This window comes from Schistocerca serialis, chromosome 3 (assembly GCF_023864345.2).
Source record: "Schistocerca serialis cubense isolate TAMUIC-IGC-003099 chromosome 3, iqSchSeri2.2, whole genome shotgun sequence".
In the NCBI taxonomy this organism is placed as follows: Eukaryota; Metazoa; Arthropoda; class Insecta; order Orthoptera; family Acrididae; genus Schistocerca; species Schistocerca serialis.
The window spans coordinates 1,009,968,031-1,009,994,730 of record NC_064640.1 but is presented as its reverse complement, the minus strand read 5'-3'; the positions used below and the strand labels follow the sequence as shown (position 1 = coordinate 1,009,994,730).

Here is a 26,700-nt window from a genome sequence, read left to right as displayed (position 1 = left end):
AGATGAGGATATGTGAGATACATGACATAGTAGTTTCAGTTTGTAGAGCGTCGCGGATATCGGTGTGCGATGCACGCACCGAACGACGGCAGCCGTAAAATTGAGTGATTTTTTGTAAAGCAAAACTAACTGAAATGAGTAGGTAGCAATGGCAAGTGATATGGAACGAAAGCTATTGTATGCTTTTCGGGGATGGATTGCGTTTGTGGCGTTCATGGATTTGGGAACGACAGTTCGATGCTTCATTGAAAACCGATCCTTTATTGGAGAGCTTCCCACGAGTATAAGTAAACATGACCACAGTGAGTAACTCCACATGTGAAGTCAAAGCTGTTTAAGCTGCACCTTTATTTTATAGAGCTGTTTATTAAATTCGCACGTCACTTACAAATTCACTGGTGGGGACATGTTTTTAATCTCCAAACGCGAGTACTAAGTAAATTTACTTTAATATTTCAGGTCCTGGTTATTGAAACATGCTAGGCTAGGAACATTTCCATCGTGATTTAACAACTCGGCGCCGAGACACTATTTATTTATTTATTAGATTTCTCTGTAATTCTATTCCATCACCCCTTGTTGGTTTTGAAAGGTTACGGTATTGAATGAGTAAATATTATTTGAGGCAAATGTGTTAGCAACAACTGTAGCAAGCCATATATGAGTAAACAGTTGAGATACAAAATAGTGGCCTACTACTACTAAGCTGTCAACAAGCTGATCAATGAATACTTATTCAAGGCAACCTATGGATGGATATCTGGTTATATTTTGTAATTGAAGAGAATGGGGGGGGGGATTTATTGTGATGGTATTCAAACTAGGTGAAACTCCTGCATAGATGAACAGTTGCATTTGTTGTTTCACCCTGTTCTCACATTTTGAGGTTTGTTTTAGACTGCATTATTAGTGTTATTCACTGCCTGGTAACACTTTATATTTCCAAAAATCCTGCATAATAGAAGCATTTCCTCTGTTATAATGTTTATCCCATTTGTATATAAATCTGTAGCAAAAGCACGACAGAAAAATTACTTAACATTTGTAAGGTGACGTTAGTTGTTCCGCATCTAAGTGGATCTTGTCACTGTATGTGTGAAACTGACAACTTATATAATGAACAGTATTGTAACTTCTGATCAGAACTCTGTAGAGTTGTACAAACATATCATTATGTGATGACATTGTCAAGAAATTAACAGTTAGGTAGTCATAAAGGGATTGAGTGACTTTGGTTTTGTTGTTGTGTGCATTATTCAACTGGCTTCTTGATCAGTACCTCTAAGCTATAGAATACATGAAAACATATTCAGAGCCAACCAGAATAAAATAAAAAAAATCTGAAAAATGAAACAAAAACTGTAAACTTCAAAATGAAAATAATAATATTACCCATAATAAATGAATGGGCCAACACCAGTTTGCCAACTCACAGCTAGTCACCTTTCAACAGAACGTTGACCTCTGGCTACATTAGAGATCAGCATGGCACCAAATCTAACATCCCATATTCACATTTGTTGGGTTTGCCAACTCTCAACCAAACTCATCTTCCGACCTAACTTAGCCAATGTATTACACTACAGATCAGTTGTCATCAAATGTACCTGACAGAAACTGATGTAAATGAAAAAGAAATCTGCCTCCACAATTTTTACATCCCACACTTACCTCCAATACAAATTTCCTTAGTTATATACATCTACACATTTTTTTTTTTTTTTTAGTTGTCAGATGTGACACGCTCATTTGGGTAAATTATTGGTTCTGTGTGGAAGAAATGTATAAATATTCTGAATATTGCAGGCATAGTTTCTGCTCTCCTATGACTTTTCCTTTTTTTTTCTTTTTCCTACAGTCAATTTCCAGTCATCTTTATAGGTGTAGATTAAGTTACCAGCTGTCAGCTAATAACCAGCACTCCAGGTATCTTTTGAGAAGGCAATGTTCATACTAACCCTCTCTTATTGCACAACTCAGCAGTGCATTTCACACAACCCTCTCCTTTGGACAACTGCCCCTCCACACCCCTCTACACAAAAGATGGCCATATGGCAGCAGCATCTAGAACCATATAATGCTCCTTCCAGTGAATGGGAACTCATCAGGGCTGTGGCCTCTGGCCATGCTACAGCCAGAGACCTGACAGAATCCACATTCAAAAATACACCACCTATCTGTGGTTTACTGATACCACATTCTTGCAGTCTAATCATATGTGGTGTGAGGATGAGTTCCCAATCCAGTGGAAGGAAAGTAGTATTATTCCAGTCTTAAAACTAGATAAAAAATCTTTGAGATGGACAGCCATAGTCCTGTCAGCTTCACAGATGTTTTGTGTAAGTTGCTCAAATGACTGGTGAATCAGGTTCGGTATTGGTCTCTTGAGACAAGAAGTTGTTGTCCAACTCCTGGATTTTGAGAGGGTCAGTGAAGAACCTGTTACTCAATTCACCTGGAGTTCACTATAAAGATGATATCTCCCAGTCACCAACACCTCATTGTTGTCTTCTTTGTCTTAAAGTTCTATGGGACCTCATGGTGGTAACCCACGCTTACCACACTATACAAGTGTTGTTTCAGAGACCACCTCCCATTTGTTTATCTTAAATTTTCTCTCTCTTTGGTTGTTTTATTCTCTTACTTTTCTACAGCTGCATTACCTTCACTTTTTCTTCAGTCTTTCAAATTAACCTATTAAAGGATGAATTGGCTGTCTAGCCATGACTGAAAAGCAGACTGGCCTGACTCATGCCCTTTTCAACATTTTTATGCTTTTATTTTTGTCTTTGCATTCGTAATTGTTTATTATTCCAGTTTTTTTTTTTTTTTTTTTTTTTTTTTTTTTTTTTTTTTTTTTTTTTTTTTTTTTTTTTTTCTGTGTCTTTTAGCATTAGTCATTCCTGATGCCAGTTTCAGCTTGCCCAGCCTCTATCTCACAGCCCAGCCTGTATGGGCCACAGGTTAACCTGGTTGGCTCGCGGGACTCTGCAGTTGAGAGCAACTCACCAGGCCAAGTTAACACCCCCCACCAATCCGACGATTCTCCAGCCGCCAGGTTGCAGGCTGAGGTTACTCGCAGGGCCAGCCTGTTCTCTTTGCTGCTTACATTCTTTGCCCATCTGCAAATCCCTCTGCTTGTCCTTCGTTATTATCATCATCTTGATCAAATATGCAGGGCAGTGGTTTCAACAAAAGTTTGAGTTTGCATGCTTTATGGTAGTGCCAGTTTATACCTTTTGTTTGCCTCCAGCCTGTTATAGAATCCATGTTGGTATTCTTTATTATTACTTATATCAGGAGATCAATAACAATTACAAAATGTCTTTCCGCTCGATAATTTCCAAATAGAACAAGTCAAGTACATTTGACAGATTTGAAGGCCTGCACGTGTAACATGGCTTCACTGATAATCACAATGTAAGAATCAATTGACACACAGTAGGAATCAAGCAGTACATGTTGTCAAAGTCACCTCGTCTCCTCTGCAAGTTACAGGAGATTGCAGGCAGATGCGAGATGTGCTGCAACACAGGCAATGAGCTAAGGTGGTGAATCAGTTTACAGTGGATAGCACAGTGGCCTAGTGAGCGACAGGCTGGCCTGTTATCCCACTGTCTCTGGCGCAGTGGGTTGCACTCAGCCCAGCTGGCCCTTACTGGTCAGCAAGCAAGATATGGGCTGGGTGTACTGAAACTGGTGCAGTGTGTGGCTCTGTGTAGCAATTCACATGTTTTCTCTAGTGACAGGAAGACCGCCAGTCAGTTGCAGAAGTGGACATCCTGCTGCAGGCGTAGCATCGGGAGGCCTGCAGCTGTTTCTGGCCAGCACACTAATCCACTTCACAGTACTTTGTTACTTTTTATGTCTGTTTCACCTTTGCTATTCTTCTTGCTATGTTTTGTGCCTGATTTCTGTGGGACATCATGTAGTAATTATGATTTCACCATGTATGTGGCAATGTCAATGCTTCTTACATATGTTCTGTTGTATTATCCTTTGAACTGTCTATTTCATCTTCTGAGCTACTTCCAGGAATTGGTTACTAAATATGTCGCCTCAAAGGGCGTGGGGCAAATTCAGGACATGCGGGGACCAAGCAGCAATCGGTATTGTAATTGTAAACTGTTGAAGCTGCATTGGTAAAGTACCGGAACTTCAAGCGCTGGTAGAAAGCACCAAAGTTGAAATCGTTATAGGTACGGAAAGCTGGCTGAAGCCAGAGATAAATTCTGCCGAAATTTTTACAAAGGCACAGACGGTGTTTAGAAAGGATAGATTGCATGCAATCGGTGGTGGCATGTTTGTCGCTGTTAGTAGTAGTTTATCCTGTAGTGAAGTAGAAGTGGATGGTTCCCGTGAATTATTATGGGTGGAGGTTACACTCAACAACCGAGCTAGGTTAATAATTGGCTCCTTTTACCGACCTCCCGACTCAGCAGCATTAGTGGCAGAACAACTGAGAGAAAATTTGGAATACATTTCACATAAATTTTCTCAGCATGTTATAGTCTTAGGTGGAGATTTCAATTTATCAGATATTGACTGGGACACTCAGATGTTTAGGACGAGTGGTAGGGACGGAGCATCGAGTGACATTATACTGAGTGCACTATCCGAAAATTACCTCGAGCAATTAAACAGAGAACCGACTTGTGGAGATAACATCTTGGACCTGCTGATAACAAACAGACCCGAAGTTTTCGACGCTGTAAGCGCAGAACAGGGAATCAGTGATCATAAGGCCATTGCAGGATCCTTGAATATGGAAGTAAATGTTGCTGTTGTTGTGGTCTTCAGTCCTGAGACTGGTTAGATGCAGCTCGCCATGCTACCCTATCCTGTGCAAGCTTCTTTGTCTCTCAGAAATTTTGCAACCTACATCCTTCTGAATCTGCTTAGTGTATTCATCTGTTGGTCTCCCTCTACGATTCTTACCCTCCACGCTGCCCTCCAATGCTCAATTTGTGATCCCTTGATGCCTCAGAACATGTCCTACCGACCGGTCCCTTCTTCTTGTCAAGTTGTGCCACAAACTCCTCTTCTGCCCAATTCTATTCAATACCTCATATTAGTTATGTGATCTACCTATCTAATCTTCAGCATTCTTCTGTAGCACCACATTTCGAAAGCTTCTATTCTCTTCTTGTCCAAACTATTTATCGTCCATGTTTCACTTCCGTACATGGCTACACTTCATACAAATACTTTCAGAAGTGACTTCCTGACACTTAAATGTATACTTGATGTTAACAAATTTCTTTTCTTCAGAAACGCTTTCCTTGCCATTGCCGGTCTGCATTTTATATCTTCTCTACTTCGACCATCATCAGTTATTTTGCTCCCCAAATAGCAAAACTCCTTTACTACTTTAAGTGTCCCATTTCCTAATCTAATTCCCTCAGCATCACCTGACTTAATTTGACTACATTCCATTGTCCTAGTTATGCTTTTGTTGATGTTCATATTATATCCTCCTTTCAAGACACTGTCCATTCCGTTCAACTGCTTTTCCAAGTCCTTTGCTGTCTCTGACAGAATTACAATGTCATTGGTGAACCTCAAAGTTTTTATTTCTTCTCCATGGATTTTAATACCTACTCCGAATTTTTCCTTTGTTCTCTTTACTGCTTGCTCAATATACAGATTGAATAACATCGGGGAGAGGCTACAACCCTGTCTCACTCCCTTCCCAACCACTGCTTCCCTTTCATGTCCCTCGACTCTTATAACTCCCATCTGGTTTCTCTACAAATTGTAAATAGCCTTTCGCTCCTTGTATTTTACCCCTACCACCTTTAGAATTTGAAAGAGAGTACTCCAGTAAACATTGTCAAATGCTTTCTCTAAGTCTACAAATGCTAGAAACGTAGGTTTGCCTTTCCTTAATCTTTCTTTTAAGATAAGTCGTAACATGTCATTTCTGGAAACCCAGAATCTACTCTGTAGGAATCAACATGGATTCCGGAAACAGCGATCGTGTGAGACCCAACTTGCTTTATTTGTTCATGAGACCCAGAAAATATTAGATACAGGCTCCCAGGTAGATGCCATTTTCCTTGACTTCCGGAAGGCGTTCGATACAGTTCCACACTGTCGCCTGATAAACAAAGTAAGACCCTATGGAATATCAGACCAGCTGTGTGGCTGGATTGAAGCGTTTTTAGCAAACAGAACACAGCATGTTGTTCTCAATGGAGAGATGTCTACAGACGTTAAAGTAACCTCTGGCGTGCCACAGGAGAGTGTTATGGGACCATTGCTTTTCACAATATACATAAATGACCTAGTAGATAGTGTCGGAAGTTCCATGCGGCTTTTCACGGATGATGCTGTAGTGTACAGAGAAGTTGCAGCATTAGAAAACTGCAGCGAAATGTCGGAAGATCTGCAGTGGATAGGCACTTGGTGCAGGGAGTGGCAACTGATCCTTAACATAGACAAATGTAATGTATTGCGAATACATAGAAAGAAGGATCCTTTATTGTATGATTATATGATAGCAGAACAAACACTGGTAGCAGTTACTTCTGTAAAATATGTGGGAGTATGTGTGCAGAACGATTTGAAGTGGAATGATCATATATAATTAATTGTTGGTAAGGCGGGTGCCGGGTTGAGATTCATTGGGAGAGTCCTTAGAAAATGTAGTCAATCAACAAAGGAGGTGGCTTACAAAACACTCGTTCGACCTATACTTGAGTATTGCTCATCAGTATGGGATCTGTACAAGGTGAGGTTGACAGAGGAGATAGAGAAGATCCAAAGAAGAGTGGCGCGTTTTGTCACAGGGTTATTTGGTAAGCGTGATAGCATTATGGAGATGTTTAGCAAACTCGAGTGGCAGACTCTGCAAGAGAGGCGCTCTGCATCGCGGTGTAGCTTGCTGTCCAGGTTTCAATAGGGTGCGTTTCTGGATGAGGTATCGAATATATTGCTTCCCCATACTTATACCTCATGAGGAGATCACGAATGTAAAATTAGAGAGATTCGAGCGCGCTCAGAGGCTTTCCGTCAGTCGTTCTTCCCGCGAACCATACACGGCTGGAACAGGAAAGGGAGGTAATCACAGTGGCACGTATAGTGCCCTCTGCCACACACTGTTGAGTGGCTTGCGGAGTATAAATGTAGATGTAGATGTAGATGTACCTGACTTCTATAATGTCGTATTTGAATATCGTCTTCAATAATAACATTCTCACACTCCTTAACTGATTACTTGGCTGTTCTTTTTAACTGTTGCTTAGATAGATTTAATTTTACTATTTGAATTATTAATTTCCATACTAGTCAGATTTTTTCCATTTCTTCACTTTGTAACATGAATTTTTGCCCTACTTCTTTGTTTGTCCTAAGCATTCATTTAATTTTCTTTTCCTTGCAATGATATTGATACCTCCTGTAGTTGAAGGCTTCTTTTTATGTCTTATTAGTGCCACACTTTGCTTTTAAAAGTAGTTGATAAAGATTGATGGAAACCCATCTGTAAATACATTAGATGTACATGATGAAGCAGAATAGAAAAAAGTTTCACTTTCAGCAACTGGTATTATGATAAACTCGTACAGTGGACGTTTTCTTGTAAGTAATATTTATAAGGAAAGTTAATCTTGTGTCCGAGTGGATTGTGGTTTCTTAGATGACAACCAAGAAATACCCCACTGCAACCCTTTTGAAGCTTATATGTTGATAACAAGCATTTCAGGCAGATAAAATATGTACAGACAGGGGTGTGTACGTCATAATGTGCCCAGTGATGATATTTTCATGTCAAGTATATTCAAATGTTTTAATGATCACGTAAATAATATTGAAATACAAAAAAATAACATCATCAGTGACAGAGGTATTGCACAATGCCATTGGTTGTGCTGCAAGAAAATGGAGTAAAGTGATGTTGTGCAGCCCTACTGTGTTATTAGTGTCCACTCTCATTGCTGTTGCTAAACCAGGTGTGGCCAGAAATTCTGATCAATAGCACTTGCACATCTCATGTAGGTTCTACAGCATTGCTGATTTTGTGCTACATTGTACCTGTGTCTTCTGCTCTTTCAAAATTCGGCAGATACCTCCCTTCAGGTTTTACTTTAAAGAAACAGTTGAATAACACCAGCTTTTTCTGTTTGAATTTCAGATGATCCTCTACTGTCGAGAATTCTTGGTATTTATTCAGTGCTTAAAGCCATCACCTTAATTCATTGCACACTCTTTATTCATTACAAGCCGTAAGTACACTTCATAAATCATGTAAGATTAAACATTTTGTTTAATTAAAATATTCGCTTAGCTTCTAATTGATCCTAATGTTTATATGAAAACTAGTTGTTGTTTTGCAGAGTGGTCAGTATGGGAATGTGTGTGCTGTTGATCACACTCCTAATGTGCGGCTCAGAAGTACTTTACTTTCATTCAACTGCATTAACATTTTACATCATCTTTCCATGTGTGCTTAATGGTAAGAATAACTTCAATCAGATTTTGTGTGGCATGTAAAGTTTGAAGTCCTTAGAATTTAATTATCGGGCATATCATCTTGATGGAAAACATACAGGATCTCTCAGGAGGAATGACCAGTATTCAAAGATGTGGCAGGAATGATCATTTGAAAGAAAAATGTCTGGTAAACATGGTCTCTAAAATGTATATCTTTAAGAGCTACGAACATTGTTCAGTAGAAGAGATGAGTTTCACAGTGGTGAAGATGAACAACTGTTCATAGCTTTTAAGGTGTTCACATTAGAGCCCATGTTTACTGGCCATTTTTTTTCTTGTTTTGGTCCATACTACCACCTCTCAAAATACAAAAACCAAAGAGCATGCAGTAGAAGATATTATTTCAAAGTATCAGTAGTAGTGCTCATAGCTCTTATGGTATGCATTTTACAGACAGTGTTTGCTAGACTTTTTTGCTTTGAATGATCATTTCTGTCACATTCTTGAATATTTACCGTTCCTCCTGGGACACCCTTTATTAGTAACGAATCAAGCCCATTCAGTATAAAACTTTGTATTTCTGTCAGAAATTATAATTGTCACAGCTTTGCATTCCTAAAATGGTTTTTAGATAAAAATTATTTTAAAATTACAACTTTTTCCCTGTATTAATTCCTATTATTTACACTTGACACCACAAAAATTGACCGACAGAAATCACAATGAGAGTTAGTCCAGTACAGTATCAACATATATGAAATTCAACATGCTATATTTTTCTATTTACCTTGGGAACATGCAGGTGAGGAGACGTTACTTCAGAAATTACAAAAAACAGTTCTAGATATGTTCCAAGAAGGCACAAAATCTTTTCTGCAAGTATAAATGTTGGTATATCTAAAGATACAGTGAATGTTAACGGAATAGCTAGAAGTTCATAAATAGTCACTGCAACTGAATAAGCAACATGCAGACTTTTTGTGTCAAATGTCGACACATTCTTCTGGTTCAACAGTATTGTTGTCTATGAAGCTCTGCATTGTATAATGTGAAACACGTTTCAGTGGTATGTAGCTGCTTTCCCACAGAAGATGTAACAGAATTTTGGCTATAAATCAGTGAGAGTCACTTCTGGTGGAGAATGACCTCCTGTGCGGAGACGAAATGGACCTTGTGAGAAAACTGGCCTGACCTCACAGTAAGAACTTGTGATGACCATTGGAGTATCACCCTAGCCACAATGGCGGAGGTGGCAGAAAATGAGAGATTGATGACCCATCTCATAGACTCCCTTCTTCACAGTTCGCAGGTATACAATGAAGTTGAAGGCCCCTTTTGTGGGGCGAAGGTATCTTAATAAGAATTATGAACTGTTCATTCTATTAATTTTGGAATTTTTGATAGATTAAACAAATCAGTGGGGTAATGCCTGCAAGGCCACTGACTATGCCGCTGAGATATGAACGCATTGTGCTACAGCTGCCGATAATTAGATACTCCTTACCATTCTTGACTCTGTGTCATGAAATGAAGTACCTTTACTATGTCTGCAATGGTACGAATAAGGTGGCACAGTTTTCTCGCATGTTTTTAGAGGGTGTGTTGTTGTGCTAAGTGTCAGTATGGTGTTAATCCTTCTACTACACTCATAATTACAAGTGTTTTTTACTTTTATGAGCAGATTTGCACCCCCTGTAATTGGCTCTTGCATTACATGGTGGATAATTCAAATTTCAGCCACGGCCATCTTTTGTGCTGTCAGGTGTACATGTTAGACAGAGCTAGATGGTGTATTGGTTAAGACACACTAACAATTTAAATTTTCTGCAGTTCACCTAAATCACGTAATGTGATGGCTGATAAGATGGTCCTTTAAAGGAGGTCCTAGCCTGCACCTCTCCCCTCCTCCTCCCCCCCCCCCACCCCTCTCTCTGTCCGTCCTTATACGATCAGAGCTTGTGCCCCAGCTCTAACTACATTGATATCAACTCTAAACTTCCTTCATTTGTGCATTTGTCATATATTGATGACATAATGACTTGTAAGTTGTTATGCTTAAGGGTATTTGGAGCCATCAAGGGCACTCCAAGGTATGAAATCAGGGACACAATGCACAGCCCCCCTGCGGGTCCGGGGTAAGAATAGGCTCGAGGTATTCCTGCCTGTCGTAAGAGGCGACTAAAAGGAGTTTCAACCATTTCGGCCTTCCATGTGATGGTCCCCCTTGGGGTTTGACCTCCATTTTTCAAAATTCTACAGAAGTATGAGCCTTTTGGGGAAGGACGCCTTACGTGGTGTCTCACTGGTCCTCAGTGCACTAAGACCTTGGCACTCAGCATTGTAACGGCGTTGTAACCACACCCACTATTCCTCAAATTGGGCCTAAACGCCTGATGGGTTGCACAAGTTACGCTCATAGTGCGTCCCCATCTGCACCTACGATCATGATGGACTTTCCATGGCTCCCGAAATCCAGCACGGTAGCCAGCTCGTTGTGGTGGGGTTGTCATGTACCCTCTGGGTTGTAGCCCCCTGACAACACAAGGATCGTACTGCTGATACCTGAGCTGCACCCTCCCCACATCAGCCAAGGAGTAGATGCCCGTCTCCTTGGGGCATCAGGACTCCCGGCAATGGTCATCCTGCCAGGATGGCGCCCGTGGGGAGAGCCCCTGGTCGGAGTGGGTGGTATCGGGGCGGACGTTTCGCAGATGAAACGTCAACATGTATCGGGTGGCTCTGCGGCCGAGTCTTTTAAAAAGAAAGGTACTGTCTCTGGTTCTGGTTCTCCTGCCCCTTCCCCCTTGGCCACTCCCTGGGAGGAAGGACAGGCCCGCCGGCTTGGGGCGAAGTACTTCCCCCCGCTATTTAGTCTGTTCTCGGACCGATGGGGGGACGTTCGCCACCTCCAAGCCCATGTTCTTTGTCCAGCACATCGAGGACATCTTCAGGGAAATCGAGGCTCTCAGTAAAATGCGTTTGGGGTCCGTTCTTATAAAGACCACCTCCGCCACTCAGTCAGTGGCCCTCCAGGCGTGCGACCGACTAGGGGACATCCCAGTGTCCATTGTCCCGCATCTGGCACTGAATAGGACGCAGGGGGTATTTTTAATCGGGACCTCCTGCTGCAATCTGATGAGGAGCTCAGGGCCAACCTGGAGCGCCGAGGCGTGCATTTCGTCCGGCGAGTCCAGCGCAGCCCCAAAGACCGTCGCATCGACACCAGGGCCTTTATCCTCGCCTTCGAGGGGGACGTTCTCCTGGAGAAGGTAAAGGTGATGTGCTACCGGTGCGACGTGCGACCTTACGTCCCGCCTCCTATGCGCTGCTTTCGGTGTTTACGCTTTGGGCACATGTCGTGATGGTGTGAGGCTGAGCCCCTTTGTGGCGATTGTGGACGTCCTCTTCGTGAGGAACATACATGCACCCAACCACCTTGGTGCGTCAATTGTCCTGGCATCCACTTGCCTAGATCTTTAGACTGCCCCGCGTATCAGATGGAGAAGAAGATCAAAGAATTAAAAACTTTGAATCGCCTCTCTTATTCTGAGGCCAGGAAAAAGTATGACCGCCTCCTTCCCGTGACGTTGACAACTTCGTTTGCCTCAGTCGTGTCCGCTCCTTCCCCAGTATCCTCACCCCTATCCTGTCCCCCCTCCACCTCCTCACCCCATCCAGGGTCTATGCCTCCGCCTCCCAAATCCCTCCCTTCCAAATCCTCCTCCCTCGCGGCCCCTGCCCCCTCTGCCCCAGGGGCCACCCTTCCTCCTCCTCCCCCTCCGCCGCCTGAGAAGCGATCCTCTTCTCAGGTGTCCATCGGGGAAACGTTCTGGACCCCGGCTTCCGAGGTCCGGCGTTCCAAAATGGACCCCGCGCGTGAGGACCTTCTTCGGGTCCAGCCCACCATCCCCATGCCTCATCGGACTTCCCAGAAGGCCTCCAAGAAGAAGTCTTTATCCCCCTCTCCACCCCGGCGCGTTTCGTCTGACGCTCCATCCATGAGTCGCTGCTCCCGGCCGTCCTCAGTTTCGCCGGGACGCTCTGCTGCCAGGCGCTCAGCTGGCCTCTCGTCGGCGAATGATGCTGCCCCTCCTACGCAACCCGGGAAAGCGGCCGCAGCTGGCAACGACTCGATGGAACAGGATCCGCCTCCTGCCGGTTGTAGCGTTGTTCCCTCGAAACCTGGCCCTCTGCGGCCGTCGAGGTGACCAGCTCTTCACCCGTTTCGTTCCCCCTTTTTTCTGACTAGCGATGGCTTTGTTACATTGGAACATAAGAGGTATTCGATCTAATCGGGAGGAATTACAACTGCTCCTCCGCCTGCACTGTCCGCTCGTCCTTGGTCTCCAGGAAACCAAGTTGCGCCCAACTGACCGTCTTGCTTTTACCCACTATACCTCGGAGCGGTCTGACCTCACCCCTGTGGACGGTATTCCAGCTCATGGTGGGGTCATGTTGCTCGTTCGGGACGATGTCTATTACCATCCCATCCCATTGACCACCCCACTCCTAGCAATAGCTGTTCGTATTACTCTTTTTGCTTTTACTTTTTCCGTTTGTACCGTCTATGCTCCATCGTCATCCGCAGTTAGTCGGGCTGACATGATGCACCTGCTTGTTCAGCTTCCTCCGCCGTTTTTATTGTTTGGCGACTTCAATGCCCATCATCCCCTTTGGGGCTCTCCTGCATCCTGTCAGAGAGGCTCCCTCTTGGCAGATGTCTTCAACCATCTCAATCTTGCCTTCTCAATACTGGCGCCCCGACTTTCCTCTCGGACTCTACTCATACCTACTCCCACTTGGACCTCTCGATCTGTTCTACCACTCTTGCCCGTCGGTTGGAGTGGTATGTCCTTTCTGACACCTATTCGAGCGACCACTTCCCCTGTGTCGTTCGTCTCCTGCACCACACCCCATCCCCACGTCCTTCGAGCTGGAACATACCGAAAGCTGACTGGGGACTTTACTCCTCCCTGGTGACCTTTCCGGACCACGATTTTCTCAGTTGTGACAGTCAGGTCGAATACCTCGCGGCTGTTATCATCAATGCTGCCGAACATTCCATTCCTCGTACTACCTCTTCTTCACGTCGCGTTTCCGTCCCGTGGTGGAATGAGGCTTGTAGAGACGCTATCCGTGCTCGACGACGTGCTTTACGCACCTTTCGCTGCCATCCTACGTTGGCGAATTGTATTGGATACAAACGACTCTGAGCGCAATGCCGTAGAGTCATCAAAGACAGCAAAAAAGCTTGTTGGGCCTCTTTCACCAGCTCCTTTAACAGTTTTACTCCCTCTTTTGTCGTCTGGGGTGGCCTGCGCCAGCTGTCGGGCATTAAGGCCCACTCCTCGGTACCTGGCCTGACTTCAGGTACTGAGGTCCTTGTTGATTCTGTGGATGTCTCCAACGCCTTCGACCGCTTTTTCACGGAGGTTTCAAGCTCCACCCATTACCACCCTGCCTTCCTTCCCAGGAAAGAGGCAGAAGAGGCTCGGCGACCTTCCTTCCACTCGCTGAATCTGCAAAATTATAATGCCCCCTTTACTATGTGGGAACTCGAACGTGCACTTGCACTGTCCCGGTCCTCTGCTCCGGGGCCAGATGCCATTCACGTTCAGATGCTGGCCCACCTTTCTCCGGCAGGCAAAAGCTTCCTTCTTCGTACCTACAATCGCGTCTGGACCGAAGGTCACGTCCCCATGCGTTGGCGTGACGCCGTCGTTGTTCCTATACCCAAACCCGGGAAGGATAGACACCTTCCTTCTAGTTGCCGCCCCATTTCTCTTACAAGCTGTGTCTGTAAGGTGATGGAGCGCATGGTTAACGCTCGGTTAGTTTGGATTCTTGAATCTCAACGGCTACTTACCAATGTTCAATGCAGCTTTCGTCGCCGCCGCTCCGCTGTTGACCACCTTGTGACCCTGTCAACATTCATCATGAACAACTTTTTGCGAAAGCGCCAGACGGTAGCCGTGTTCTTCTTCGATTTGGAGAAGGCTTATGATACCTGTTGGAGAGGAGGTATCCTCTGCACTATGCGCAGGTGGGGTCTACGCGGTCGCCTGCCCCTTTTTATTGATTCCTTTTTAACAGATCGCAAGTTTAGGGTACGTGTGGGTTCCGTATTGTCCGACGTCTTCCTCCAGGAGAACGGAGCGCCTTAGGGCTCTGTCTTGAGCGTAGCCCTTTTTGCCATAGCGATCAATCCAATTATGGATTGTATTCCACCTAATGTCTCAGGCTCTCTTTTTGTCGATGACTTCGCGATCTACTGCAGTGCCCAGAGAACATGCCTCCTGGAGCGCTGCCTTCAGCGTTGTCTAGACAGCCTATACTCATGGAGTGTGGCAAATGGCTTCCGGTTCTCTGAAGAGAAGACGGTTTGCATCAACTTTTGGCGATATAAAGCGTTCCTTCCGCCATCCTTACATCTCGGTCCCGTTGTTCTCCCATTCGTGGAAACAACTAAGTATCTAGGGCTCACACTGGACAGGAAACTTTGTTGGTCTCCGCACGTCTCTTATTTGGCTGCCCGTTGTACACGTTCCCTTAATGTCCTCAGAGTTCTTAGTGGTTCATCTTGGGGAGCGGATCGCACTGTCCTGCTTCGCTTGTATCGGTCCATAGTCTGTTCAAAGCTGGATTATGGGAGCCTCGTCTGCTCGGCCGTCCCTCTTACGCCGTCTCAACTCCATCCACCATTGGGGGTTACGTCTTGCGACCAGAGCAATCTACACTAGTCCCGTCGAGAGTCTTTATGCTGAAGCTGCCGAATTACCATTGACCTACCGGCGTGACGTACTGCTTTGTCGGTATGCCTGCCAGCTGTTGTCAATGCCCGACCACCCCTCTTATCAGTCCTTCTTCGCCGATTCTCTCGACCATCAGTATGGGTTGTATGTGTCTGCCCTGCTGCGCCCTGGAGTCCGCTTTCGTCGCCTGCTTCGACACTTGGATTTTGCCCTCACTACCACCTTCAGAGAGGGTGAGAGCCCGACACCACCGTGGCTCCAGGCTCCGGTTCATATTTATCTCGACCTCAGCTCGCTCCCGATGGAGGGTACTCCGGCTGCAGTGTATTGCTCATGGTTTGTCGAACTTCGTGCGTGACTTGCCAGTCACACCTTTATTTACACTGATGGCTCCAAAACTGACTATGGTGTCAGCTGTGCCTTTGTCGTCGGGGCCGGCACCTTTAAATACTGGCTCCTTGACCAGTGTTCCAGTTTTACGGCCGAGCTTTTTGCTCTCCATCAGGCCGTTCAGTATGCCCGCCGCCACCGCCACTCATCGTATGTACTCTGCTCTGATTCACTCAGTGCTCTTCAGAGTCTTGGAGCTCCATATCTGGTCCATCCCTTGGTGCAACAGATCCAGCAGTCCCTCCATTCTTCTGCTGCTGATGGCTCTCTTGTCAGCTTTCTGTGGGTTCCCAGCCATGTAGGAGTGCCTGGGAATGAGGCTGCTGATGCTGCAGTCCTCCTGTCTCGGCCAGCCTCCCATTCCATTGTGTCCCGTCATCTGACGTTAGTGGGGTTGTTTGTGTCTTTGTGGTGGGATACTTGGTCATCACTTCAAGGAAACAAGCTCCGGGCAGTAAAACCGTTCCCAACTGCTTGGACAACCTCCTCCCGTCCATCTCGGCGAGAAGAGGTCCTTCTGACCAGGTTGCGAATTGGGCATTGCTGGTTTAGCCACCGCTACCTGCTCGCCGGTGACCCAGCCCCGCAGTGCCCTTGTGGTCATGCATTAATAGTGCGCCATGTTTTATTGTCGTGTCCCCGTTTTAGTCAATCTCGTGTTGTCCTGTCTCTACCATCTACTTTACAGGATATTTTAGCTGATGACGCTCGAGCAGGTGCTCGTGTTCTTCGTTTCATTACTTTGACTGGCTTGTCCAAAGACATCTAACTCCTTCACTTATTTTATCTGCATCTTTGTAAGAACTTTCTGGTGCCCCCCCCCCCCCCCTTGAGTTTTACTATATTCTATTTGCTCTAACAATTGTGACTGGGCGCTAATGACCTCAGTAGTTGAGCGCCCTTAAACCCAAAAAAAAAGAAAAAACAGTGCACAGAACAGGCAAAAGTGGTTGCATTTAGGTTACTGGAGATAAATAGTAACATTAGAGCCCTGCAAACTGCAGACGCTCTGGGCAGCTGTCCCAAGGGAGAAGTTTCACTTCAGAGAATTAACTGGTAACTCCATCCACAGCCTAGCTGCTGTTGTAAGGCGTCGCTGTAGATGATGCCCACGGAAAGGCGCATCCTAGTAGAGGCAGCAAGCTTGATACTTGCTCCTGAGAACTGCAACATAGGTGGATTTACACAGGTTAGAGTGCTACTACAGCAGTCCCCACCCACAGGAGGATGGAAGGCAGGACCAAGTGACATAAAACACTGTTGTTGTTGGCCATAATAGGCATGGCAGTGACGTTTATCTTTCAGCAGAACACTTTTGATACCAAACTTGGAGTTAGTTAATGTAAAATCCAGAAGCACCCCTACCTACTGAGTAGGAGAAGGGAGGAATCTAAATGTGATGGGCTAGGGGTGCCCTGGAGGTGCAGAGAGATTTGCCGGATTGACCAAAGCTTGTTAAGTGCCAGTGGATTGGTGAGTCGACTATAGGAAGGGAGAAATGGTGTGCCACTGTGATTCTTTAAAAACCCACGTTTTTGTATTCAGAGGAGTTCTCGGTCAGATCGCTGAGGCACAGACTCAGTGTCGCTCGTGGCCAGCCTCGGTAAGCTCCAACATGTCTGTTTTCCTCACTCGGAGTGCTGCTCTCAAGTTTGTACTTAACATGCTACTAGTGTTCACTCAGTCTGTTAGCACCTGCCCCCATGGCTTCAGACACTGACTTCTGTTGTGCAACATTAGGAAAAAATCTTTACAATTAGCCTTCATTGTATTAGTTAGTCTGATTGAAAATAAATAGTGTTAGTCAGACACCTGAATTCCATGTCTCCTACTGCAAGCATCCTGTCGAGTCCAAGAATTTGCATCTCTTTCAGGTACCCTGTGACATTGTTTGGCGCTGATCCAAGTCATCAACCTGCCTTCATTGATAATTTGTCTTTCTGCATTTGTTCCTCACTGCCGGAAATTGGAGACTACTCACAAACTCCCAAACTTCCCTGTATCCTGTGTCAGGACATGACACATTTCAGAAGTGCAATTGTCTTATCACTTGTGCAGAGCAGTAGACACATTTCGTTTTTAAATTTCTAAATCGGAGTGTTATGTCATGAGCCACATGTAGTCAACATTTTCAGATATTTGAAATATATGGCTCATTTCCTTATTCAAGGTTCACAGCTATTGAAAAAGCAATGAAAATTCTCACTTTTCCATACAGTACACATCTTTTTTATATTACCCTCCTTCAGATTGTAAGCATTAGTGCAGCCTTGTAGTAAAGTGACTCCAGTATACTGTCTTGGGCAGTTTGTTGTGGGCACTTTGGAGGGATGTTTCCAGGAACTCAAAGTTTATATACACAGAAGGTTTATTTTTGTTTTAGAAAGTGAGAGAAACTGAATTGTGTAGTGCCAGATTTGTTATGTAAGGTGCCTTCATGACTCCTCAAAAAGTAACTGAAATTGTTTGCTCACATTTTATGTTTTTATTTGCCTAGTTGGTTATCTTTTCCTGTATAAGTACACTGCATAATGGAATTAAAGGATCACATTTTGGAAACTCCGTAGTCATTTCCCACTGCGGTGATAAGTTTGAAATTAAGCTCACAAGTGCCTACAATGCCTCTGTAATGATGCAAAAGCATGGCACCCTGCGACATCACCCTCTGACTCAGCAAGGCTTCAGGCAGCAAGATGTTGACTCATGTGAAAAATAAGTCAAGTTCAGAAGTTCATGTGAGGTGTAAGGTTGGTTAATGACTTTACATTGGCATCAAATTTCACCACAATTGCTCCCAGTGCCACCATGGACATGTTACAGGATGGTAAGATAGTCGCACCCCCTCTTACCCACATTTCACCCCTTATTTTGATGTCTCCATTATAGAGATTAGAAAGATGAAACCCAGCGTTGAAATCGTGTAGTTTTCTTACGTGTGGTCAAGAAAAATATTTCAGACACACTTCTGCTCAGAATCTATACATAAAGCCTGAGGGTGGCAAAGGACAATGTAACTACCAATGTAACTCCTTGAAGTGTAGATTCCCACACATTTTGCGATCAAAAATGGCAGTTCAAAGTGCGTTGAGCAGCAGGATAATATTCTTGACAAACTTTGACATTGCTGACACCTCACGGATTAAGCTTTTTCAGCTCTCCTGTTCTGTGCCCTCCTTTGGCATGATCATGATGTGACACTGACACATGCATGAATAAAATGATGAAGTGTCTCTCTAAGGCCTGCCCCCCCTCCCTCCAGTTCAGCAACATGCTGCTCCCACCCCCCCCTCTCCCCCCGTTGTTGAGCACTTTAAAATGATGTACCTGCACAGAGAAAACCTATGACGAGCAACCTAGATGCCTGCAGGTAGGCAACCACATGACACCTCCCTATATTGGCAGGCCTACTAGCAGGCAGCTAGGAACTGCCGTGGGTTATCTGTGTGGAGATACATTTTTAAAGTGCTCAACGTAATGTAGGCAGGTGCCACTGAGAGTATTGTCGAACTGGAGGACACTCAGAGGGACACATGTGTCAATTTAGCACCCCTCTGTGATAATGCCACAGGAGTGTGTAAAACAGGAGGGCTGGAAAAGCATAAGCATCCCTTGCTACTTTCGATCACATTCAAATTACATTGAATTTTTGAATGGTCTGTTGTGGTTCCACACTGTGTACCCCAGAGAAAAAACTGGAATCACACTGTACTCCAAAGGGGTGCAATCGTGTTCAGTGGGGTTGCTAGCTCACAATGTCCTTAGAAGAGAGTTGAAGCATCCGTAGGGTGTCAGCAGTGTCAGAGATCGCCAATAATGTTGTCCTGTTGCTCATTACACTGTGAACTGTCATGTTTGACTGCAAAATGCGTTGTAATCAATGCGTCAAGGTAAGAGATGGTTTCATTGACACCCATCATGCCATCCCATGAGGCCTTTTTGTGTCATTCTGTAAAGTATTTAAATGAAGGAAAAAAAAGAAACTGTTTATTTGACCTGTCCAAAACGTTTTAGTGTGTTACTACTTTATTCCATTATATTACTGTATTTTTTAAAAAAATAAATTATAATCTGCTGCATTAGGTACACCATTAGAATATGTTTGTCTCATATCGAACTACTATGAAACACACATTTAAATCAGTGTGCGTACACATTCTCCCATTTTGGGATAAAGTATTGCAGCTATGGTGTAGGATTTGATATGGGACCCAATAACATTCCACGGTATTACACAGCGGTTTTTTTTCCCCCTAGGTGATGTTAATGTTACTATCCAGTGCATTTTTACACAACTTAAATTGTAGTACTGTAGTACTTACATTTCTAGACTGTAAAAATCAGAACTTCACAGTGTCGTCGTAACTGCCGTATGCTTCATATCTGCCATGCAGCGAGCTACATTAATTTAAGTATTAACTGTATTTTTCTTACTTGTCATTACTTCTTCCATGTGTTTTTGCTTTTAGGGAGCTTTAATTTTCGAGTACTAGTAATAGTGTTCCATAGATTTCGTGTTTGTTTTGGATACAGTCCCTTTAGTCAGCTGTAGTGCCAGTAGTGCTAGCGTTTGTTTTGAACACAGTCGAGAGACAGGTAGTGCTTATTTTCATTGTTTTCAACTAGAAGTGTCTAGTAACAGTTTAGTCAGCTATCAGCCGCCTTCAGTGAATTAACAGTCTAGTTAAAAGTTGATTAACTCTCTACAGTAAATTCATTTCTTAGGATGGATAGGATGTGTGACTGCTGTGTACGGACGTAGGAGGAGCTGGCCACTGTTCGCGAACAGCTGAACGTGTTGATGGCCGTGGTCAGCTGTCTTCAGGCTGCTGCCTCGGAGTGTAGCGGCAGTGGGGAGTCTGGTGCGTCGCATGGTACACCTCAGGTGTTACACGCTTCGCCCTTGGTCCCTGCTGTCAAGACATCTTTGTGCGTACCAGATGCGGTTGGGCCACCCTCTCCCCAAGGGGAGTGGCGGGTTCAGTGGCGCACGAGGTGGAGTGTCAATGTGGAGGCTGGCCGTGTGGCATCGCCTGCTCAGCCTGTGAGTGGACATGTGGCCACTTCTTCAGCAAGGGCCGTGCAGGCACACGGGGGGAGGGGTTTATTAGTGATTGGGAGTATCAACAATGATGAAGCCACTTAGGGAGATAGTGGAAAGGTCGGGGAAGGAGGCCAGTGTCTACTCTGTCTGCTTGCCGGCGGGTCTCATCCGAGATGTGGAGGAGGCCCTGCCGGCGGCGATAGAGAGCACTGGGTGCACCTGACTGCAAGTTGTTGCTCATGTTGGCACCAATGACTCCTGCAGTCTGGGTTCAGAGGTCATCCTCAGTTCAGACAGGCGGTTGGTGGAGTTGGTGAAGGCGGAAAGCCTCGCTCGCAGGGTGGAATCAGAGCTAACTATTTGCAGTATCGTTCCTAGAACCGATCGTGGTCCTCTGGTTTGGAGTCGAGTGGAAGTCTTAAACCAGAGGCTCAGACGATTCTGTGGAGATCTGGGGTGCAAATTTCTCGACCTCCGCTATCGGGTGGAGAAATGTAGGGTCCCCCTGAATAGGTCAGGTGTGCACTACGCGCAGGAAGCGGCTACAAGGGTAGCGGAGTACATGTGGAGTGCACATGTGGGTTTTTTAGGTTAGAGAATTCCCTCCCTAGGCGCGACAAGACACCTCCTGAGACGTGACAAGGTAGTACTAGGCAAAACGCAACAGGGAATAACAATATGAATCTGCTAATAGTAAATTGCAGGAGCGTCTATAGAAAGGTCCCAGAACTGCTCTCATTAATAAACGGTCACAATGCCCACATAGTACTAGGGACAGAAAGTTGGCTGAAACCAGATGTAAATAGCAATGCAATTCTAAACTCAGATTGGAATGTATACCGCAGGGACAGGCTGGACAGTGAAGGGGGAGGCGTGTTTATAGCGATAAAAAGTACAATTGTATCAAAGGAAATTGGCGGAGATCCGAAATGTGAAATAATTTGGGTGAAGGTCACGGTTACAGCAGGCTCAAACATGGTAATTGGATGTCTCTATTGGCCCTCTGGCTCAGCAGCTCTTGTGGCAAAGCACCTGAAGGACAATTTGGAAAATATTTCAAGTAGATTTCCCGACCATGTTATAGTTGTGGGTGGGATTTTAATTTGCTGGATATAGACTGGGAGACTCAAACATTTATAACGGGTGGCAGGGACAAAGAATCCAGTGAAATCTTTTTAAGTGCATTATCTGATAACTATCTTGAGCACTTAAACAGAGAACCAACTCATGGCGATAACATATTAGACCTTCTGGTGACAAACAGACCCGAACTATTTGAAACAGTTAATGCAGAACAGGGAATTAGCGATCATAAAGCGGTTACTGCATCAATGATTTCAGCCGTAAATAGAAATATTAAAAAAGGCAGGAAGATTTTTCTGTTTAGCAAAATTGACAAAAAGCAGATTTCAGAGTACTTGATGGCTCAACACAAAAGTTTTGTCTCAAGTACAGATATTGTTGAGGATCAGTGGACAAAGTTCAAAACCATCATACAATATGCATTAGATGAGTATGTGCCAAGCAAGATCGTCAGAACATAAACATAGCCAAAGCCCTGCAGACAAACAAAAATTACATGAAGCGAAATGTAATGTGAGGAGGGCTATGTGAGAGGCGTTCAATGAATTCGAAAGTAAAGTTCTATGTACTTACTTGGCAGAAAACCATAAGAAATTTTGGTCTTATGTCAAAGCGGTAGCTGGATCAAAACAAAATGTCCAGACACTCTGTGACCAAAATGGTACTGAAACAGAGGATGACAGACTAAAGGCCGAAATACTAAATGTCTTTTTCCAAAGCTGTTTCACAGAGGAAGACTGCACTGTAGTTCCCTCTCTAGATTGTCACACAGATGGTAGACATCGAAATAAACGACAAAGGGATAGAGAAACAATTAAAATCGCTCAAAAGAGGAAAGGCCGCTGGACCTGATGAGATAAGAGTTCGATTTTACACAGAGTATGCGAAGGAACTTGCCCCCCTTCTTGCAGCGGTGTACCGTAGGTCTCTAGAAGAGCGTAGCGTTCCAAAGGATTGGAAAAGGGCACAGGTCATCCCCATTTTTAAGAAGGGATGTCGAACAGATGTGCAGAACTATAGACCTATATCTCTAATGTCGATCAGTTGTAGAATTTTGGAACACATATTATGCTCGAGTACAATGACTTTTCTGGAGACTAGAAATCTACTCTGTAGGAATCAGCATGGAATTCGAAAAAGACGATCGTGTGAAACCTAGCTCGAGCTATTCGTCCACGAGACTCAGAGGGCCATAGACACAGGTTCCCAAGTAGATGCCGTGTTTCTTGACTTCTGCAAGGCGTTAGATACAGTTCCCCACAGTCATCTAATGAACAAAGTAAGAGCATATGGACTATCAGACCAATTGTGTGATTGGATTGAAGAGTTCCTAGATAACAGAACACAGCATGTCATTCTCAATGGAGAGAAGTCTTCCGAAGTAAGAGTGATTTCAGGTGTGCCGCAGGGGAGTGTCGTAGGACCGTTACTATTCACAATATACATAAATGACCTTGTGGATGACATCGGAAGTTCACTGAGGCTTTTTGCGGATGATGCTGTGGTATATCGAGAGGTTGTAACAATGGAAAATTGTACTGAAATGCAGGAGGATCTGCAATGAATTGACGCATGGTGCAGGGAATGGCAATTGAATCTCAATGTAGACAAGTGAAATGTGCTGCGAATACATAGAAAGAAAGATCCTTTATCATTTAGCTACAATATAGGAGGTCAGCAACTGGAAGCAGTTAATTCCATAAATTATCTGGGAGTAGGCATTAGGAGTGATTTAAAATGGAATGATCATATAAAGTTGATTGTCGGTAAAGCAGGTGCCAGACTGAGATTCATTGGAAGAGTCCTAAGGAAAACAAAGGAAGTAGGTTACAGTACACTTGTTCGCCCACTGCTTGAATATTTCTCACCAGTGTGGGGTCAGTACCAGGTAGGGTTGATAGAGGAGATAGAGAAGATCCAACGGAGAGCAGCGCGCTTCGTTACAGGATCATTTGGTTATCGCAAAAGCGTTACGGAGATGATAGATAAACTCCAGTGGAAAACTTTGCAGGAGAGACACTCCATAGCTTGGTACGGGCTTTTGTTGAAGTTTCGAGACCATTCCTTCACTGAGGAGTCAAGCAGTATATTGCTCCCTCCTACGTATATCTCGCGAAGCGACCTGAGGATAAAATCAGAGAGATTAGAGCCCACACAGAGGCATACTGACAATCTTTCTTTCCACGAACAATACGAGACTGGAACAGAAGGGAGAACCAATAGAGGTACTCAAAGTACCCTCCATCACACACCGCCAGGTGGCTTGCGGAGTATGGATGTGGATGTCTATGTAGATAAGCGTAGAGTATAAGGAAAAGCCAGTGACATCTTAAAAATTTGTTTGTGCCTGTAGATTGATTAGAATTAGAGTTTGAAATGGAAATCGTATGTTATAAGCCAACTTCTTTTGTATTATTTGCGACTTGATTTTGATGAGGAAAGTTTGCCTTGCATGCTTGCACTCAGTAAACAATTCTGCAAAAATAATTTAAAGCATTTGACACCATATTAACAAATAATTCATTCCTCAATAATGTGTAGTAAGAATATAATTGGGAATCACGTCAAAAATATTTACACAAAGTTATAGGTTACTACGCACACTAACAACTGCCTTTCAGTACCTTCAAAAAATTGTTTCTAAATGACAGCTCTTCAGCTACATAGTTACATATAGGGATTTCTGTTATACACTATTCAGAGACACATGCTTCCAGCTGTGGTAGGATCATACAGTTGAGGCACTAAGTGGTAGACAGGCACATAAATAAGATTGGACTTGTAGCTATGGTTTCAGAAAATGTGCTGCAAAGAGAAGGGAGGGCAATAGCTAGGATAGGAAGAGACTGCTAAGGAATAGGATAGGATGTGTGAACAGTGTGCTCACTCAAGTGCAGGCAGGAGAAATCTCATTTGGTACAAGATAAAATAAAAAGAGGAGTACTACTTCGGTAGTAGTACATGAAAAATTAATCTTACATCCAACAAATGTGATAGGACCACTCAGAAGCTCTTCTTGAACAACATTATTAGGAACAAAACCGAAAGTGTCCATGGTTTTATATACTAGCATCCTTTGCCTCCTGTAGTATCTTCTGCGACGGTAAGGCATGGCTGTGTGCTTCGTGCGGCTGCCTCGAGTCAAATGAGAATGCTGCTGCCTCAAGACACAGTTATCAAGCAACATGACATCAGAACTTCGTGCCACCACACATGAGCACAGCGACAGCGCGCCTTATCAGTCCCGATTGCGCAACCAGAAGCTGAGTTTTCCAGCAACACGTGCCTAGTAATACTAGGGCCCTTGTTGCCCGGCAGCCTCGTGAAGCGTGAAGCTCAAGGTCACCCGCCATAGACGGTGGTATACAGTATATGCACACAGCCATTGAAGGGAAGGCCACAGAGGAGGGAAGGCCACAGAGAGAACACTGTGGATGTAGGTTAATGGATAGGTGTATCAAATTAGACTGGGGGGGGGGGGGGGGACAATTCTCATTTATACCGTTCAGAAAAGCTGGTGTTGGGAGAATCCATATGCTGCCATTGGGTGGTCAACTTTACTTTTGGTCAAAATTTGGTAGGGGTCATTCATTCAGGCACACAGCTAGTTGATAATCATACCCAAATTAAAGGCTGCACAGAAGTTGCAGCAAAGTTGATATATTATGCGACTTCTTTCATGGGTAGCCCTGTCTGGGATGGGACTGAAGTAGGTTGTGTTTGGCAGGTGCCAGAGTTCTGCCACTACCCTGTTGCCCACCTTCACCCATTCTGCCATCTTCTGGTGCTCTCTCTTAGCCCATCACTTTATAATGTATAAATATGAGGAGAAACATTTCTTGCTCGAGCCTGAAGCTTTATTATTTTGTCATGTGGCAGTGAGTGGGTTGTGTTAAAAAATACTGTCTGTAAAAACTTTTCTTTTAGGATTGACACTTCTTGGACTTTTGATGCTGCCAAGGAGACTACTGGACTCACCACCTGTTACTGAAGATGAAAACGTAGAGCTCCTAAAACAAGCTACAGCTTTCAAAAGACGTCGACCAAAGAAGAACAACTAAGAGAAGAATATGTGCCACTCGTGATTGAATTCCATTTATACCACTGGCCTGTATTAAATGTGTGATGGAACAAGCTGTTATCATTGGAAAAGCATTGTGTTCACTACTTGGATTTTATGATAACCTTAGAGAAGATTCCAAAGACTGGTAGCAGTGTTCTTCGAGACATTTAATAGTGTGCAGTATTATTTTTACAGAATTTGGTACCTAATTTCACATGTGTTTCACATGAGGCTACCTTCATGAGGGGTATGTACTGAAAATATAGCCAAAATAAAGACCTTCCTTTATTGCAGAGGTTTTTGAAGCACTGTAATGGTGATGCAGTGTGATAATATTCTAGTCACTAATTTATTACTGAAGTGGTATATTTAGTGTTATGTGTAGGCATAGGTTTTATGTACTGAATGCTATTACTTACAAAAATTATGAAACATTTATACTGCTATTTCTTTATGTTAAATAAAGAAAAATTAAAACTGGTATCCAAGCCTGGGGAAAAAAATGATTGGAGATTAGATTCCATCTTCATTCCATAGATCCATAAATGGGATGGTTCTTATGGGTGTGTAACAATTCAGAAAATACAACATAAAAAACATGAAACATTTGCATATAATACTCACTGCCCTGTTCATTTGTCAGGAGATTGACAAAGTAGGTGAGTACATTACAGTAAACTGCAACTGCTTATATTTACAGCATTAATACACTGTCAGAATGAAACATAGTTATGCAATTTGATAAAGTTTCCATATACAAAAACCTACACACACACACACACACACACACACACACACACACACACACACACACACACACTCTCTCTCTCTCTCTCTCTCTCTCTCTCTCTCTCTCTCTCTCTCTCTCTCTCTCCTGCATGACTGTACACACTGGCTACTGAAGCCACACTGCAAGCAACAGCAGTGCATGATGGGAG

The 26,700-nt window shown here is 44.0% G+C and overlaps 1 protein-coding gene across 1 annotated transcript; it reads left to right on the top strand.

Annotated features, from left to right (window-relative positions):
- The first annotated feature begins 15 nt into the window (after positions 1-15).
- LOC126471468 (uncharacterized) lies at positions 16-26,245 on the top strand. Its single transcript, XM_050099665.1, has 4 exons — positions 16-302; positions 8,135-8,225; positions 8,337-8,455; positions 25,627-26,245. The coding sequence occupies exons 1-4, from the start codon at positions 149-151 to the stop codon at positions 25,758-25,760; spliced, it is 498 nt and encodes a 165-aa protein (XP_049955622.1). The 5' UTR covers positions 16-148; the 3' UTR covers positions 25,761-26,245.
- Positions 26,246-26,700: the final 455 nt, after the last annotated feature.

What these genes read in the sequence shown, in the direction of transcription:
- LOC126471468 (XM_050099665.1), top strand. Translation starts at nt 149, where the DNA reads ATGGCAAGTGATATGGAACGAAAGCTATTGTATGCTTTTCGGGGATGG. An exon ending in TATAAGTAAACATGACCACA is followed by an intron (nt 303 to 8,134) that starts GTGAGTAACTCC and finishes TTTGAATTTCAG; the next exon opens with ATGATCCTCTACTGTCGAGA. An exon ending in CTCTTTATTCATTACAAGCC is followed by an intron (nt 8,226 to 8,336) that starts GTAAGTACACTT and finishes GTTGTTTTGCAG; the next exon opens with AGTGGTCAGTATGGGAATGT.